Source organism: Oryzias latipes, chromosome 7, assembly GCF_053564925.1.
Source record: "Oryzias latipes strain Hd-rR chromosome 7, Olatipes_Hd-rR_3.1".
Taxonomy (NCBI): domain Eukaryota; kingdom Metazoa; phylum Chordata; class Actinopteri; order Beloniformes; family Adrianichthyidae; genus Oryzias; species Oryzias latipes.
Window position 1 is genome coordinate 20,484,604 of NC_136243.1, and position 18,643 is coordinate 20,503,246.

The window sequence follows — 18,643 nt, forward strand, 5'->3', positions numbered from 1 at the left end:
GCTTAAGTTCTACTTTACTATACATTTAAACTAATGCCATCCTTTCACACAAGATAACACTAGATCTTTTTTTATTTGTGTTTAAGTAATGATGAAACAAGTCATCAAATTGGAAATATTTCTTTGTGTCTCTAATCATTTCCTTTACTATACACTTACCATTAAGTTCATTTAGCACATATGTATCTTTGGCTTGTTATACTTCATGCAACGATTTGAAGTATGTTTACTGAAACAGACATTTTTGGTAAATTGACATGATTTACAGCTAATGTTCACACACTAAAAAACCTGCATTCAATACAGGATACCAAAAAAATCATGTTTTTTTTTAAATAAATAAATAATGTAAAAACAAATAATAAAGAGCCTCATTTAGTCAACAAACTTTTATTAATTAGTTGAGGAATAATAATGCACAGATAATACAACAAGTTTGGGAAAAATTTGTAACAGTTCAGACGCATAGGAGGATGTGATTCCTCAATGTTAGATACTGTACAGCTTGATATCAGATTTGGAATATCTTTATTACATAATTAGTCTCATTGTATCTTCTATGTATCATAAATAGTTTAGAGCTGCAATAACATCTCGTAAAACTCTCAAAGGTTTCACCACAATAGCTGGATGTCATCTCCTGCTTTTCAAGTAGGTAGCATACAAAACAAACCACTGTTATTTAAATAAAAGGTTAAAATTCTTAGGTTGTCTAAGGGGGTTGCTAAGGATTAAACCTTGGTTTTGGAAATAACATTGCTGACATTGGGAAGACATTTGAGCTTCCTGTTTCCCCAGGTACAAAAGTCACACCACACACAGTCCAGGTAACTAGAAAGCTCCAACGACACTCCTATTTCAAGCCTATTTCATGTTATAATAAGTGCACTAAATACAGAAACAAACACACATACATATGCCTTGTTGTCCAATATTCAATAGATATTGAGAAAAGAATCTGTGACCACCATCCTGAAATGAAAAAAAGCTCAATTTATGTGCATCACCAAAAATGGATCAAATAACAGTGTATGCCAACACATGGGCTTGCAAGGTTCTTTGAAATCTACAAACTTTTTCCCCCCAATATTTCTGTAGAATTTTAACTTGTAAAAAGCATTTTTCAAAGCAATAAAAGTTAAAGTAGGAGAGTAATAAAAAAAAGCCATACAGGTCTGAGAAGACACATCAATATCAAAATTGTAGCAAGCCAACAAAAACAGCTAAATATGGTGTATTGCTGTACTCTCTAAACATGTTGCAGTTAGTTCACACTGCGGAATAGGTATGCGTTCTCCACTTAATAGGAAGACAGATAGTAAAGGGAGTGATAAAATATAAAATACTCACTGTTAAAGCAGTGCTAAACTATCATATTGCAACACCAAAGCTTTTTAGGTAAACCAGGTTAATGTGACGCCATCGATGAGACAAGAAATAAGCAGCTAATGAAGTGATTCTGTGCTACAGCTTAACACTTAACAAGTGTCACCATTTTAACATTCACCCATTACAAAGGTGCTAACTGTCTGAGATACACACACATACTCACAAACGCACAGAAGGTTCCAACGACTCATTTTGAACAGGTCCACAGACCAATCAGTGCTCGTCTGAATGATGCTTCCTCAGCTGAAACTCCACAGAAGATAAAGGTCCATCCCTAAACAAGTGCACAGCCATTCCCGACTGGATGAACTCCATCCTCATATTAGGAAGAAAAAAAAATCATACTGGATCTCTGGTTTATGTTTTAAAAGTTTACAGCTTAGGAAGGACTCAAAATTACTTTTAAAACAAAATGTTTCTTCACTGTCTTCTGACTATCAGCTCCTTGTGGTTTTAGGAACACCTAAACAGTTCAGTTCTTCACTGTTTTCATGATGACATGACGTTTTGGTGCAAAATTCAGACAACTTGCAAACACGAAGAACATGGCAAAATGGATTGGTGGATGTGCGTGAGTTGTTTCAGGTCTTTAAGGTAGAAAGGCTAGTAAAGCACCTTTATATTTTCACCAGAATATCCCCACACCACAGTTTTTTTTATTTAAAGAGTCCAGATTTAAGTCTTATACTTAGTATTTTTGAATTGATACAAACAATAATATATTAAATTCTTATGGAATTTCTATTATAATTTCAACTACAAAATGAAGTAGTTTACCATTACCAAGTGAAAATATTCCACGTCATAAAATGTATTTAACTTTTTTCAATTTTTTTAAAGCAAATCTGAGGCTAATCTAACAGTTAGTGGCAGCACACTAACAACCAGTTATGGCTTTCTGATGTTGTAAATGTTACTGTCATCCTGGACTCAAAGTGTTAACTGTGCTGATTTTTTTTCCCCTAACTCCAGCTTTCATTGGAGTTAAAAAATATTCCCATTCCTGCACTTCAGTTGTATATTCTTGGAGTGCAAAAAGGCAAGCATGAAAGCTCGAGTGTTAAAGTGCAAGGCAATAACTTTGAGCTTCCAGGAACTCATGCATATGCATTACTTTCTGTGAATTTTAATCAGAAGTTTTTTTTCTTTTTCTTTAATAAAGATGTATTTTTCTCAAATGCTCTATAAAAGATATATATATATTTTAAAATCCTCTCTTCAGCTTAGATGTAAGCTAAAGCAGTTGCCAAAGCTTGGCCCTATTTAAAGTGGTGTCACATGATGTGATTGTGCTGCAATAGTCTTAGATAAGTTTCACACAAAGTTCTTCCCTTTGTCTAATATTTACCTTTCCTGGGCCAAATATAGACGGAGATTCTGTTTAAAATATTGCATTAAGCATAACTTAAAAAATGTATATATTTAAGAGTTTTGAATCGTTTTTTGGGGGGGATTCAGTTTGTTAGTTTCAATAAAAAAGATCTGAGGAAACAATCTGTAAGGCAGACAATCTTATTCGTCCTGTCAAAGTAGTTTTAAAGAGTGAACCGTGATTTAAAACTGGCCAACATGTTAACCCAAATAGATAAGCAGGTTAAAAGAAGAAACAAGGAACAAAATGTCACTTACGCCCATAAAAAACTTTAGACTGCAAACTGAATCTGCTCAACTTGAAAATGAAAAATGAATATTTGCTTTAAATATACACAAAGATATATTTACTGTTTATGTACACAGACAAGTCTATCTGTGACAACACTAGCTTTCGATAAATGGCTTCTTCATGCTGATAAAATTTCTATTTTTAAAAACCTCTCAAGCACAACATGTATCTCACAGAGAAAACTTGTGTCTTCTTTAATATAGAGAACTATGATTGTTAAAAATAACAAAACAAAAAACTAGCATGTTTAAGTTCTGGATTTGATTTGCGATTACCCCCCCTGCTGGGAAAACAAAAATAAAAACTGAAAGCCTTAGAAAGGAGACAATAGTGGAATGGAGGAAAAAACCTTTGTGAATATTGTTCATACCAGTGCAAACACGAAATCCGGAGTCTTGAATTAGAATTTAAGGACTAACATTTGTTTCTTTCTTATTGGTGGGTTTGAGTTTCTTCTTAAGCCCAGAGTTTCTGTGGAGTTCGAGAGGTTTCCCGTCATTTGCAATGTTTGAAGCTCCTCGCTGGCTCCAGAACTACTCAAAAAAGGGCCTTTTAGGTTTGCTTCGTCTGGGGGCTGAGGGGACAGGCTGTCTGTTGTGGCATGGGTAGTCACCGTCCGTACAGTTGGGAACCAAGGCGGAGGACTGTGCTGGTCCAGAGGGAGGGGCCACAGTTAGGACAGTATTCTGAGTAAGTGCTTCGATATCTGTTTGTGGAGGAGCGTCCACACTGGGGCGCTCTTTAGGTTTGCGCCCTCTCTTCTTACCAGTGGTGGCACCGTTCCTCACTTCAGCTCTGATCCCATTATTTTCCTCCACTTTGCTCTTGTTACCAGACACCACATGGTTGGCTGCAGTACGAAACCAGTTCTTAGAGGGAAGAGAAAGAATTCAATGCACGATGAGATCATTAAAATATTATAAAAACGTGTTTGAACACTCTTAAAAGGAAGACATTAATCAGAATAATATATTGAAAATGATGATGATGTAAATCCTACAGAAAAAAGTCACTCTAAAGATAATACATTTAAACCAGAAGCTTGTGTGTTGCATTATAAGTTAGCATTTCAAAGAAAAACTTTGTATAAAGGAAAAATTGTAGAATATGCGTTATCAATTATATTTGATCATTTTTTTTCAAAAAACTTGATTTTCATTCTTTATGTTTGGGTTTTCACAAGATAACTAGTTTAGGAAATGATGAACTAGTAAAGTTTACACCTTTTTCACAGCACTGTTTAGTAAAAAGCCAGCTGACAGCAGTGGCTTCCTCACACTTTTAGGTCAGAGCGTTCAGCCAATAGTGACATTTTTTCCAATTTGATTCTAGAAGAGCTACAGAACACTTCAGTACTTCTATTAGTATCTCACTCTGTGCTATATTATTAATAAATTTACTATTTGTACTGCTTTATCAACATTGTTAATGATACAAAAACCCCAGAATAACGACTTACTATAACAAATTGCTCAGAAATGAAATTACCCGTAGTAAAAACATTCATTCATTCATTTATTTATTTATAAAGCACCTTCCACCGCCAGCCAAGGAGACCCAAAGTGCTGTACACATGGAGAACAAAGCATAAAAGAATTAACAGCAAATTAAACAAGCAAATTAAAAACATAGTAGAGACATAAATAGAAAAGAATATAAAGCATAAAACCAATTTAAAAGAGATTAAAACTAGGACTAGGCTGATGCTAAAGCGCTAAAATGGAGGAACAATTGCCTTGGAGAGTTTGGAACTATGGAATCATTCCATAGTTTAGGAGGCAACCCAGCAAATGCTCGGTTCCCCCAAAACTTGCATTTGGTTCTGGGAACCATTAACACAAACTGGTCGGTGGAACATAAGGACTTTAGGGGGGAATATTTTAAAAGCAGACTGGAGAGGTAAGATGGTGCCGTACCTGCCAGGGACTTAAAAGTAAGGAGCAACATTTTAACAAAAAGCAAGTATTGCAATGGCAGCGTTGTGGTGTTATGTGGTCTAACTTCTTTGACCCACAAATAAATAAATACATGAATGAATAAATGAAGAACATATGTTTTGTGCTTTTTTTTTATTCAATTACATAATCTGTTACTTCTTTTTTAAATAAACACTATAAAGTTAGACACAAACACAACTGAGTATGCTTTTTCCGATAGATGACATTAAGATGATCTCACTTAAGCTGTGTTTAAAGCATGTCCAACCAAACCCTTTCAATCACTTTCAATAAAAACAAAAGCAACCATTTCAATGCAGACGTGTTCACTCAGCAAAGGATGATGGAAAAATAGTTTGTGTAATGGAAGACATCGGTGCCTGTTTTATGGCTATGAGGTTTCCACTAATGGGGGGGGGGGGGGGGGGGGACCCACCTGTGAGTGTGTTTTACTTATGTGGTACTTGACACCACTCTCTGAGCTAAACTCCTTCTGACAGATCAGACAGGTGTACTTGCCCATCTCACCGGCACCCTGGAAAACACCAAAAGTATGGAGGTGTTCTGACATCTGCTCATATTCCTCTCAAATTCAATAAGGAAAATACACATGACTGAAAGATAGCTAAAAAAACATTTTTTAAAGAATTTTTCCTTTTTTATGTTTTTATCTATTAAAACTTGCAAAATAGAGATACATTAAAAATAGAGTTGCTATTTGTAGAGGCTTAAATATAATTGCTAAAATGACAGCAGCATACAAAATCCAAACCTAGAAAAAAACTTCAGGCTTAAAAATATACATGTCAGTGGCAAACTGTTTGTGCGCAGATTGTGAATGATACAAAGTGTCACCATGGAAATCTGTAAGCTGGCTGATAGATTTGCTGTAGTTGTGGGCGTGTACCTGGCTGCAGTTGGCAAGGTGAGCCTTCAACCCGGACACACTGGAATAAACTGCTTCACAGTTCTGAGACAGGTGACATAAACAAGAGGAAATCAACTCAAGTCTGCATTTCTATAGGAGCCCTAGCGTTTACGAACATGTAGTGCTTGTTAAAATGTACAGTGTGGGCATGTGTATAAATATTGTGCATATTCTACTCAAAAACTATAAACTGTAAGTAGCAACCTAATGGGGATAGAATGATAACTGGACAGGGGTGGGATTATATAAGGTTTCTTCTGCCCACCCCCTTTCAAGCTGAAACGGAGAGAAAGTTTTTAATACTTAAAGTATACTCAATTTTCTTAGTCAGTATGATTGTAATGAAAATGCTGTTTTGAAGTTCATATAATCTGCATATCTTTATTTAGTCTTTTTTTGTTTGGAAATGAATGTATTTTTTATTCTGTTGTTTCTGCTTCAAATAAATCCATATCTGAATCTTGATCCAAATATTATTCTAAATCTAAATCTAAATCTAAATCTAAATCCAAATCTAAATCTTACTTCAAATCTTAATCTAAATCTAAATCTAAACCTAAATCTAAATCATGAAGATGCTCTCACGGCATTTGAGCAGCAGATGAAGCCTTTTTCCTTGACTTGGTTCTTCCAGGACTCTAGAAGTTCTGGGCTGAAGCTGGGCAGACCGGGTCGAGTGTAGTTTAGCTGTAAAAAGAAGAAGATTCTGTTAGCACCACATGACTACAAGGTTTTTCTAAAGATGCTTTTTTTTAGAGACAATGTTCACATTTATATAATTTCCCTGTTGTTGGATCAAGAAAGTTGTATTCTATTCTATTCTGAACTGTTTATTGGGTATGTCTTTTTGCCTTCAGTCGTTACATTTAGGAATTGTGAACCACCAACTCCATGCTTACCCTCTTGCTGTCAGGCACCAGGTCATCCTTAATGCGGCGCTTTGTGCCCCAGTCTTTCGCCAGCTCGTCCTCTGCTATCTCCTGCAGGTGGAACACTGCTACCTGTGCTGACCGCCGCCTTACTCTTCCACTAGGAGTCCTTTCAAAGTCTTCTTCCTGGATCAGAGTTTGTGCTGCTTTTTCTTTGCTCTGCTCCTTCTCCTTTACCTTTACTTGCTCCTTCTCCTTGGGCTGGAGAAGTGGGGTTTTTTCCTGCCTGTCCTTCCTCTCCGCCTCGCTTGGTTCCCTTTTTCTTACTGCTGCTGGAAAATCCTCTGACAACACCTGAAGAGACAACAAGAAATATCAGAATGGCACGACACTTCAATGAGTAGTCAACTGTAATAGAATTTAGGAAACACTGGTTCCTTGCTGAGATGATCTCACCCTGTCCTTGCCGTTACTGTTGTTGGTGTCAGTCAGGCTGTCCTTCCTGTCATTGGTGGCTGTGGCTGTCACCGTTGTGATGCTCGGCGAGTGTTCCGTGCGTACGTGGTAGTCCCTGCCTGCCTTGGAGCGGTAATTCTTTCCACAGTGCTGACAGAGAAAAGCAAGCTGCTCTTCATCAGAAAACTCTCTTCCACAACGCTGTTGGTGATACTGATAGCCCATTAGACTTGAAAAGTGGGCCGAACACCCCTAAGAATGATGCAGAATGAAAACAATTTTAAGCAGCAATGCAGAGAAACAGCAACAGGAGTTCTGCCGTTTAAAAGATGGGAAGAGTGGGCAAACATCCCTTTAGAGTTGATTTTTTTTAGCTCCTTCTCTCCTTTGGTCTCTCCGGTGTGAGTAATGCGAATAGAGCGATGCAGTTTAAGGAAAACGGAGCAGCCAAATTAAAGATGGCAGGTAAAATATGTGATGCCAATGGAAAAATTTGAAGAAAACAAAAGTGAACGGAGGTCACAAAAACATAGGAGACGAGAAAAGAGAAAAGGATGACAAAAAAAGTGCATACCTCACTAGGACACTTGATTCGTCCCATCTGTTTGAGCACTCGTCGCAGCCTTTCTCTCTCCTCATTCTCGTTGCTGGTCTGGTCTTCGCTCCCTGAGGGCTGAGGAGGAAATAAGCCCACTGTCACATCATTTTGTCCCACAACAACACCTCCCACTCTGTTGTGAATTTAAAACTATAAAAATGTGTTTTCCATCTCTGGTGTTCACGCTTTGCCGAGATCATTAAGTGATTGTCACGGTGAGGCTTACTAAAGGCATGTTTATGACAACTGTCAAACTGCTGTTTTCACTTGTGTGTCGCCTGTTGCCATGCGCAGCCAAGACCAGAACAACAGATGGTGGGGCACCAAGGGAAGAGAAAGAGGTGCAATGCACTTGATAGTCTGCTCTCACCGAGGGATCTCGCTGGAATCATTTTCATGCGTTTACTCCAGAGGTTACACAGATAAGACACACAGCCCTAAAGATGTGTTCTGTAAATGCACTGAGGATGTCTCTGCTCTAGCACTGCACTGCAGGCAGAAAAAAAAAAACTAAAACTAACACTAACCAGCTCAAATAGAGATTTCTACCCAAAGAATAATGGATTAAAAGACGGACTATGGGAAACACAGAGTAGGCATCTGTGTTTGAGATGCAAAATAACTGTCTGTCTAGCTGCTCCTTTTGGTCTCAACTGTGTGATGGTGCTTTTTGGATAGGACTTTTTACACAGCAAAATAGAGGATCAACATTGTACACAAACATAGATGAGCAATTTCTGTTAGAAACAGCTAAATTTACTGGGTGGATGAAACTTTCCTCTTTCCATTTAAGAAAAGAAAGAAAGTTAAAGAAAAGAAAGTTAAAGAAAGTTATATGTCTCAGACTCCATTTGTTTTTTAACTCTACTTAAATTTTCTGATGGTCCAAACAATCAATTGACACCAACTTCTCCATTCATTTTCCCACCAATCTAAACACTTAAAAGAGTATATGAAAGTATCTCTACTAACAGCTCAGTAGAGATACTGAGATTCTGGGGGATGTTTATCAAAACATCTTGTGACAGCAAAAAACCATCAGGAAGATGAATTATTGATCTGACTGTCTGATTCCTAATGTCTAAAAAACAATATGTGGACAAAATAGACTTGAAAGGCTCTGGAGTCACTAACAGTTGTTTTGGATCTGCAGTAATGGGGTGGAGGAATAAGGAGGAGGGATAGAGGGGTCTTTGTGACGCTTTAAAGGTGTTATTGGTATATTTGTCCATGTGATAAAAATACAAATGACTTTTATCATCATGTTAACATTTAGTTACAATCATTAAGTTCCTGCTCTTTTAAAAAGAACAGTAAAATATGGGGACACGCTGGAACCTACATTGATCATCAGGTCAGAAGCACAATGACGTTGGTTGTTTTTCTACATACAATTATTCAGAGAGTGGTTTCAAGTTGATATTAACATATCTGTTTTATCCAACTGTTCTAGTTTTGTTAGAGCTCAAATTTGTGCCATTTCAGGGGCACAGTTTTTTGATCAGCAGGTGGGTGAATACAACAGAGCTTCAAACTTGACTTTGTCTCGGCTTTGGGACGCTTTGGGAGGTTCCTGAGGTGGACGGAGGTGAAATTTTTTTTTTGTCTTCAGAAATTTTTTCCCCCATACAGTTGGGAAAATATCCACTACTATTTTTTTTGCTTTTGTTACTAACTGTGAGCATATTTTCTTTTACAAAGCATTTTAGAGTATCATAAAGAAAAAATAGAGTTCCACTTCCTGTACTTTGCAATTCCATAAATTCAAACTGTTCTCAACTAGGCAGCAGTTAGAATTCCTAGAAGTCCTTTCAGGTGTTTGGTTAGTTCTTCTGAGAGTATGTTTAGATTTTGCCCACTAATTACGAAGAACCAGAAGTTCTTTCAACAAGTCTTTGTAAAATCAGGAATTCATTGTATTTGCAGCACAAAGGGGTTTTGAATGAAGAATTGCCCCCAAGAAAAACTGAAAGAGTCAAACCTAAACTACAAAAGCAGCACAAAAACAATCTAACACAAAAAACACCAAAATAAAAATAGGATTTCATTTTTGCTTAAGACTTTTTTTTAATAAAATACAAAAAGTGGTTAGATAAAGTGGAACCTTTGTCACCCAATGCTTTTTATTTTAGTTCTCTCTGAAAAATTTGAAGCACAAGTTTTTTTATAATTTAAAAAACTAAAACTACCTAGAAACAAATGTAAAAAATTTTAACATCAAGATTCTATAGGCGATATATCTAAATATCCACTGGTCTTTCACTTCTTTTTTTCAAGAACATCGCAAAAAAGAAAGTATCGCCTGTCAAGCCGAGAAAGATAAAAGCCACCAATTGTCTTTCTTCCTCTTTCTGCCAGAGAGCCCAAGGGACCCAGGAAAAGTAGAAAGACAGATGGAGTATGTGTGTGTGTGTGTGTGTGTGTGTGTAGGGGGGGCTCCCTGGCAGTTATACACCTGTCACCAATTCATTGATTCAGCAGAGGGATCATAAGCTCCGGTTTGCCTGCAGTTAAATACCACATAGTCTCACTGTCATAGCCGTATGCTCACTGCTGACTTTCTCTCATCTCAATTTGTTGGTCTCCCTCTAAAGAAACCTGAGCCTCAGAAGTGACAGAGCCCTTCATGTTGCCGTGACATGCACACTACTACTTCTATCTTATTCCAATTAAGCTCATACCCCAAATAAGAGTTTGCTGAGAGACACTTGCAGAGGTTTGACTCCTGGTCTGTATTTTGCAATCTGCTGCAACTTCATTCAGATTATTGCCCAACCAGAACATGATTTTCATTTTCAGAATATTGTATCCATGTCAACATCCCCAGCTGAGAGTCTCTCTTTGGCAGCCCACAGCCTGCCACTGTCAGCCAAGAGTCAACCAAAGTCGGTCCAGAAGAAAAGCGACCTGGCTCTGACACTGCGTCCTCCACAGAGCCTCCACAGCTGGTCAGCAGTGCATCGTGTCCAGTGCAACATTTCTAAAGTTCATTCACTAACTGGGTGAGTGTGGAAGCATCATGCAATGCTCTGCACTCGTACAAATATAAATGAAATGTGTTGCAAAGTTAAATGGTTGAGGATTTGTCATTTTTTATGATACCTTTACAAACTGGTACTCTTAAATTATAAAGAAAATTTGATACCATTGCTCTAATGCAGGTGTCATGGTCATATCTTATTGTCAGATTTAAAACAGTAGCATAAAGAAATGTGAGCATTTCAGAGCTCTTGTTTTGAGAAGTCATTGAAACACAAGGTGTACCCGGAAAAGCAACAAGCATGTGCTGCTGCTTATACGTTAATTTTATATACTGAAGATTGTTGCTGCTGTATTGCTGAAGTATTAAACGTGAGCTCAAAATGTTCCGCTTCATAGGTTGCTGGGAGAGCAGTGACCTCTTTAAACAGCTAAATGATTCTTAGTCACGGAGAATAAAACGAGTACTCGTGTAAAAGCAGATGTTAAATTGAGTGTTTGCCATTTAAAACAAGACCAGGAAGTTTACCTTGGTGTTGTGTTCAGCCATAGTGTGGTAGTTGAGGCCGGCCTTAGACCTGAACTGTTTGTGACACTGCTGGCACTTCAGGGCATCCTGGAGCTGCAGAGGTGGAAGACCAAACATGTGATCAAATGTTCGCTTTATGTCGAGGAAAACTGACATCTTTTGCAAACTTTGCCCTATATTGCTCAATTAATAAACTAGTTCTCCAACTGTAACTTAATAGCCATGATGCTTTAAAGAACACAGCAGAAATGGACACACTAAAAAAGGAATAAAGCTGAATTACCACTCTCCTCTGTGTTGCAGAGATTCCCTCTTGTTTCAGTATTGATTTGAAGACAGAGGTGTTATGATGGTGAGTGACCCCGTGTTAATGTGATAATTCTGTCAAAGCCCGGCAGCAGAATGTCCCTTTAATAGAGTCGGTCAGACCACTAAGCCAAAGAGCTATTAAGAAGACTATAAGGACAGATCTCTCTGGGGGCTCAGGCCACTGAGCCATTGCACCTGGTTCAGTCAGTGGAAAAGCTTGAATTAACTGAAGTCGGTTTTCTTCTTTAAGTAAACCTATTGGCCAAAAGTGGCCCTAAATCACGCTGTTGGCAAACATTTTACTGCTTGATTAATTTCAAATGATATCTTAGGTCAGAATTAGCTGAAATAATCAGAATTACCAATCACACAGTCAACCAAAAGTAACAACAGTTCTGAGATACTTGCTGATGGGTCTTTAACAATCTTCAAATAAACTATTTCCTGTAGAAGGTCCGGAGACTATGGAAAATCAAGCTTCTTAGGAAAACATGTCTCTTTGAAATCAAATGTATACTGCAGTGCAAAAATATTAACAAAATGTTAAAAACCAAAGATCCAAAACTATAAGAAAGTTCATTGGACCCCTAAAGTCTAAGCCTGTTCACAGCTGAATGGCTTACTGACCTTCTGGCAGATCTCCATGTGTTTCTTGAGGCCGTGGATTGTTTTTCTGGTGACTATGGAACAGGTTGGACACACAACTTCTCCTCGTTCTGAGATTGTTCGCTGCCACTGAGTGTCGTGAACAGCACCTGAGTAAATCACAGGACACAGTTAGAACTAAACAAAACAGACTGAAATGAAGTTATGTGAGTTACAGTCTGTTTGACTGGATCTTAGTGTAGTAAAACGAGGTGAAAAATGTAAAAACTGGTAAGAAAGCCTCAGGGGCTTAAATGTTTACTGAACTCTGAATATCTGGTGGAATTTCCGAACATGGAAAAGCAAAAAACATAACTTTGAGATCATACTAATCTTTTAAAACAATTGGTCTCTGCCTGACTATACAACAAACAACATTACACAGATTAAAGAGTGAAATGAGCCTCTTACCAGAGCTTGATAGTGCCGGCTCTTTCTTTGAGGACTGACTTGAGGAAGGTCTTCTCTGAGGCTCCTCACTGAATCCACTCCCTTCTTGTCTTTTCATACGCCCGGCCTTTAATTTTTCCTCTACTTTAGCCATACCTACAGCAATACACATACAAACACACACATGTATGACCTCAATCAATATAGAATAGAATAAAGGTGCAGATGTAGGACAATGATAGGTAACATCCAAAATAGGAAAAAAAAAATACAAATGTAATCTTTGGCTAAAATGAAAATAAAAAAGAAAATAATCAAAGCAAAGAAAAATACTCAGAAGCAAATCCTACATGTTGCAGAAGATTGAGACACTGGTGTGAAGAGATTATCAAACCTGTTAAAATATATATAATATGTGTTTAGTGAGTGAGTTACAGATTTATCAAGTAAGAAATGAAGCTCCACACTAATTGCCACATTGGTGCAGTTAAAAAATAGCTGCTTTAAGCAAAAACTTCGTGCAAAACAGCACAGAAACCATTGGTGGGTCATTACTTTGGGTCCATGTGTGTTTTTTTATTAGAAAAGTCCCTTTAGTTCTCCAGATATGTTCTGTAATTTTCTTGAGCAAACAATTTCTTCTCAGTACATCTCTCTGAAACCTTTTCTTCATGAGCATGCTGGACCTTTCTTTTTCAAAGACGCAGCCTTTATACAAATAAAAAAGAAAACAGTGTGTTTATGCAGCAGAGGGTGTACCTTTCAATCCAAATGTGCCCGATATTGATGGCTGTTCTCCAGTGAACTTCTTGGGAGTTTTCTGCTTCCGCCCTGGCTCAAGATAAAAGCAGAAGAAGATCATTACATCCTTCCAGTGCAAAACATGAAGCTGTGACAGAAGGCTGCCTAAATCTTACTGTGCTTCATTCGTTCTGGGTCCTCATCAGGTAATGAAGGGGGAAGACTGCCACCCTCGCTTTCACTCCCCCCTGCATCAGATAATGTGCTTTGGGATTGTGATTGAGAGTGGGGTGACTGGACCTGCTCAGATTGCTGTGAAGGCTGGCTGTGGCTGTGCTGTTTCCTCTCACTCCTCTGGTGAGCCAGCTCTCCATTGTAGGAGGGCGTGGACATTTCATGTGTTTTTTTCACTTTGAAAAACACAGGAGAAGGAGGACTGTTCTCCATTGGCCTAAATACACAGAGAAAATACAGTTTTGTGTTGCATTCACAACATGTTTGGGACCTGTTGTTTTTCCCCCCAGCTCAGTCACCTTTTTTTGATGTTGGACTTGAAGTGGGTCTTTTGAAGCTTAGGTAGCTCTTCCTTGGGGTCCTTAGCGACTTTGTCTGGATGGTTCCATAGCTTGTGCTTCTGCAAACGCACTTTTGTAGCAAATGCTGCATCACAGTAGGGACAGCTATGACTCAGCTTTTCGGTCACTGTGGCCTAAGTATGGACATAAGGGGTGGACAAAGGGGGTGCAAAGTGAGCTCCTTTACTGAACAATCTGTCCTTACAGTGCAAGCCTAATACTAATGTAAAACTCAACTAATTGTGTTTTTTTAAAGACATCAATTGTCAGTTTTCATGGGAATTTATGGTGTATGTGCTTTCTTCTTTACTGGAATTGCTTTCTTCTTTACTGGAATTGCTGTGAAATGCAATGATCCTCCACTACAGGACTTTCCTCACTACTCCTAAGCATTAAGTTAGTACCAAAACAGGGAAAAACAGAAGCTATTGACTCACCCCCTGGCAGCGTTGATAGTGGTACTTGACGCCATAAATGCTAGGAAACTCTAACCAACAGCCTGAACGTGGACATTTAACCCTGGAGTGGCGCTTAAACTCTTCCTTCCATTGTACTATCAAATGAGCCTGGTGGGGGACGATGAAGAGAGAGGTAAACACAGGCATGTTCTACTGCTCAGCCTTTCTTTATGAAAGAATGAAAATGAACTGAAGCCCAAGTGAATTGACTGAACTCATTCTAAGCAATAATTTCAAAGTGAAACACTCACAGGAATACTTCTCAATTCCTGCACCTCAGGTTTGGGGCGACCTTTCCTCTTCCCGTCTGCTGAATCATCAAAGTCTAAACCTGGAAAAATGAGAAAAATAAATCAACTGAGTTGGAAAAATACTACAATTCAGATTAATGGTGTAGATGATTTTCATTGACAAAATGGGCTAAACGTCTAAATTATAAAGTTTTAAAACTTTACAAAACTACTTTAGACGTAGTATATTTAGACATACTACATTCTTGATTTGTACAAAAGATATATATATATATATACTTAAAAATGCAAAAAAAAAAGCAACAACATATTTCCAAAGACCTTTAATATGGATTCCTATTCAAATGAAATGCATATGCAAGAAAAAATGAAGCCGCACTGTTTGACTGCTGACTGTGCTGTGACCACGATGACCACTCTAGGCCATGCCTCCTGCTGCCACTGATGAAGCCCACCTCTTAACATCACTATAACAGGTGGCTAAATAATAAGACCAAATAAATAATGTTTTATTTTGACAAGAATGAGTGAAATTCAAAGTGACAATCTTTATTTAGAAGAAAAATACATCAGCTTTTTCAAAACTAAATATATGCTGCTATTTTCATGTCTGCACCTTAAAAAAACATTTTTTTTCTTCTTTACCGTGGCAGTGGGTGCTTATTTTGGCCATGCCAACATCTGTTACATAATAACATTTAAAGAAATACCTACAGCCTTGGGATTGTATTTAACCATGTGCAGTTAGTATCATTTTAAGGGGGTAGGGTGTTGGTTTACTTCAGCAATCTATGTAAGAACTTGAAAATTTGTTGAAAAACATGCCTTCGTTTTTAGTACGAACATCTATTCTGTTCTTTAGAACCTCATAAAATGATCAATGCCAGGGCGGGTCTTCAGAGATGTGTTTACAGCAGCAGGAAATGACCTTAACATAATGTGCAGCAAAATATGTACCGTAGTTTATTTATCCAAACAGGGAGCCATTATTACCATAAGCAGCTAAATATGCCCCTATAAAAATTTAGATTTAGGGCAGAGCTTACAATGTCTGTGCTGAATGTAGTCATTTAGAATGCACCAGAGTCTCAGTTTGACTAATTTCACGTCATATAATGTGGTGCACACACGTCGAAGCACAACAGAAGAAAAAGCAAAGAGAGAGACTAAATATGTGTGTGTGTGTGTGTGTGTGTGTGTGTATATATATATATATATATATATATATATATATATATATATATATATATATATATATATATATATATAGCCCCTATCACCCTTTCGTGGGTGGTTTCTCACTCAAGCTCGGGTCCTCTACCAGAGGCCTGGGAGCTTGAGGGTTCTGCGCAGTATCTTAGCTGTTCCTAGCACTGCGCTTTTCTGTATTGAGATGTCTGAGATCTTTCCAGGTATCTGTTGTAGCCACTCCTCCAGCTTGGGGGTTACTGCCCCGAGTGCTCCAATTACCACAGGCACCACTGTCACCTTCACTTTCCAGGCTTTCTCCAGTTCTTCTCTGAGTCCCTGGTATTTCTCCAGTTTCTCATGTTCCTTCTTCCTGATGTTCCCATCGCTTGGCACTGCCACATCCACCACAACGGCTTTCCTCTGTTCTTTATCCACCACTACAATGTCTGGTTGGTTCGCCATTACCATCCTATCAGTCTGAATCTGGAAGTCCCACAGGATTTTGGCCCTTTCATTCTCTACCACCTTCGGGGGTGTTTCCCATTTTGACCTTGGGGTTTCCAGTCCATACTTTGCACACACGTTCCTGTATATTATTCCAGCCACTTGATTGTGGCGCTCCATGTATGCTTTACCTGCCAGCATCTTACACCCTGCAGTTATGTGCTGGATTGTTTCAGGCGCCTCTTTGCACAGCCTACACCTTGGGTCTTGTCTGGTGTGGTAGATCTGAGCCTCTATTGCTCTGGTGCTCGGGGCTTGTTCCTGAGCTGCAAGGATGAGTGCCTCAGTGCTGTCCTGTAGGCCAGCCCTTTCTAGCCATTGGTAGGATTTCTTCATATCAGCCACTTCCGTTATGGTCCGGTGGTACATCCCATGCAGGGGTTTGTCCTCCCATGAGGATCTGTCCTCCAGCACTGTATCCTCTGCTCTCCATTGCCTGAGACATTCACTGAGCACACTGTCATTTGGGGCCTTGAGCTTGATGTACTTATGCATCTTGGATGTTTCATCCTGGATAGTGGCTTCTACGCTCACTAGTCCTCGGCCTCCTTCCTTGCGGCTAGCATACAGTCTCAGGGTGCTGGATTTGGGATGGAACCCTCCATGCATGGTGAGGAGCTTTCGTGTCTTAACATCCGTGGTCTGTACCTCTTCCTTTGGCCATCTTATTATTCCTGCAGGGTATCTGATAACTGGCAGTGCGTAGCTGTTTATTGCCCGGGTCTTATTTTTGCCATTGAGCTGGCTTCTCAGGACTTGCCTTACCCGTTGGAGGTATTTAGCTGTTGCAGCTTTCCTTGTTGCCTGCTCCAGGTTGCCATTTGCCTGTGGAATTCCGAGGTACTTGTAACTGTCCTCAATGTCTGCTATTGTTCCTTCTGGGAGTGAGACCCCTTCTGTGTGGACTACCTTGCCTCTCTTTGTCACCATCCGACTGCATTTCTCGAGCCCGAATGACATCCCAATGTCAGTACTGTAGATCCTGGTGGTGTGGATCAGGGAGTCAATGTCACGTTCGCTCTTAGCATATAGCTTGATGTCATCCATGTAGAGGAGGTGACTGATGTTTGCCCCATTTCTGAGTCGGTATCCATAGCCAGTCTTGTTGATTATTTGGCTGAGGGGGTTCAGACCTATGCAGAACAGCAGTGGGGACAGAGCATCACCTTGGTATATCCCACATTTGATGGACACTTGTGCAAGTGGCTTCCCATTGGCTTCAAGGGTGGTTTTCCACAGCTTCATTGAGTTTCCTATGAAGGCTCTTAGAGTCCTGTTGATGTTGTACAGCTCCAAGCATTCAGTGATCCATGTGTGTGGCATTGAGTCATAGGCTTTCTTGTAATCAATCCAGGCTGTGCACAGGTTGGTGTGTCGTGACTTGCAGTCTTGAGCGACTGTTCTGTCAACCAGGAGTTGGTGTTTGGCTCCTCTGGAGTCTCTACCAATGCCCTTCTGTGTGTCACTCATGAATTGATCCATGTGCCTATTTATCTTGGTTGCAATGATGCCTGACATGAGCTTCCATGTTGTGGAGAGACAGGTTATTGGCTGGTAGTTGGATGGGACTGCACCCTTTGAGGGATCCTTCTGGATCAGGATCGTTCGCCCTTCTGTTAGCCATTCGGGGTGAGTTCCATCTCTTAGCAGCTGGTTTATTTGTGCTGCCAGGCGCTCGTGGAGTGCAGTGAGCTTCTTTAGCCAGTAGGCATGTATCATGTCAGGGCCCGGTGCTGTCCAGTTCTTCATACCTGAGACTCTTTCTTGGATGTCTGCCACTGTGATGGTTACTGGATTCTGTTCAGGGAGGTTGCTATGTTCTTCTCTCAGAGAGACCAGCCACTGGGCATTGCTGTTATGTGCTGTCTCTTTCTCCCATATACTTTTCCAGTACTGTTCAGTTTCTAGCCTTGGTGGGTCTGCTCGGCTGTTTTGACCCTGCCACTGAGCGTACACTTTCGCAGGTTGAGTTGCGAACAGCCTGTTTATCCGTCTGGCTTCATTGTCTCTTGTGTACCTCTTTAGGCGGCTGCTCAAGGCTAGGAGCCTTTGTTTGGCAGTTTCCAGTGCTTCAGGTATGGGCATCTGGCTGTATCTCTTAGGTACTTGCTTTCTCATTGTACCTCTTTGAGCCTCTGTCAGCTTACTCACATCCTTCCGAGTTGCCTTGATTTTGGCCTCTAACCGTTGCTTCCATGGTGGGTATTGTTTTCTCCCATGGTTAATCTTAT

General features: G+C 39.4%; 1 protein-coding gene across 16 annotated transcripts in view; it reads right to left on the reverse strand.

Moving 5' to 3' along the window:
* Window positions 1-374: 374 nt before the first annotated feature.
* The window catches only part of znf512b (zinc finger protein 512B), a 32,671-nt gene continuing 14,402 nt past the window's right edge, over window positions 375-18,643 (reverse strand). For 4 of the 16 annotated variants that reach the window (XM_023956662.2, XM_020704717.3, XM_078950551.1 and 1 more), the window contains 15 exons: window positions 14,718-14,797; window positions 14,446-14,574; window positions 13,967-14,142; window positions 13,610-13,884; window positions 13,452-13,523; window positions 12,714-12,848; window positions 12,285-12,412; window positions 11,349-11,441; window positions 7,817-7,915; window positions 7,243-7,494; window positions 6,817-7,140; window positions 6,503-6,604; window positions 5,897-5,959; window positions 5,426-5,524; window positions 375-3,921 (listed from right to left, as the gene is read on the reverse strand). In XM_023956662.2, coding sequence (XP_023812430.1) covers window positions 3,586-3,921; window positions 5,426-5,524; window positions 5,897-5,959; window positions 6,503-6,604; window positions 6,817-7,140; window positions 7,243-7,494; window positions 7,817-7,915; window positions 11,349-11,441; window positions 12,285-12,412; window positions 12,714-12,848; window positions 13,452-13,523; window positions 13,610-13,884; window positions 13,967-14,142; window positions 14,446-14,574; window positions 14,718-14,797 — 2,363 coding nt within the window. In that variant the 3' untranslated portion in view covers window positions 375-3,585. The remainder of the gene's footprint in view (window positions 3,922-5,425; window positions 5,525-5,896; window positions 5,960-6,502; window positions 6,605-6,816; window positions 7,141-7,242; window positions 7,495-7,816; window positions 7,916-11,348; window positions 11,442-12,284; window positions 12,413-12,713; window positions 12,849-13,451; window positions 13,524-13,609; window positions 13,885-13,966; window positions 14,143-14,445; window positions 14,575-14,717; window positions 14,798-18,643) is intronic. The other 12 variants (XM_078950555.1, XM_078950558.1, XM_078950557.1 and 9 more) reach the window with 6 other exon arrangements.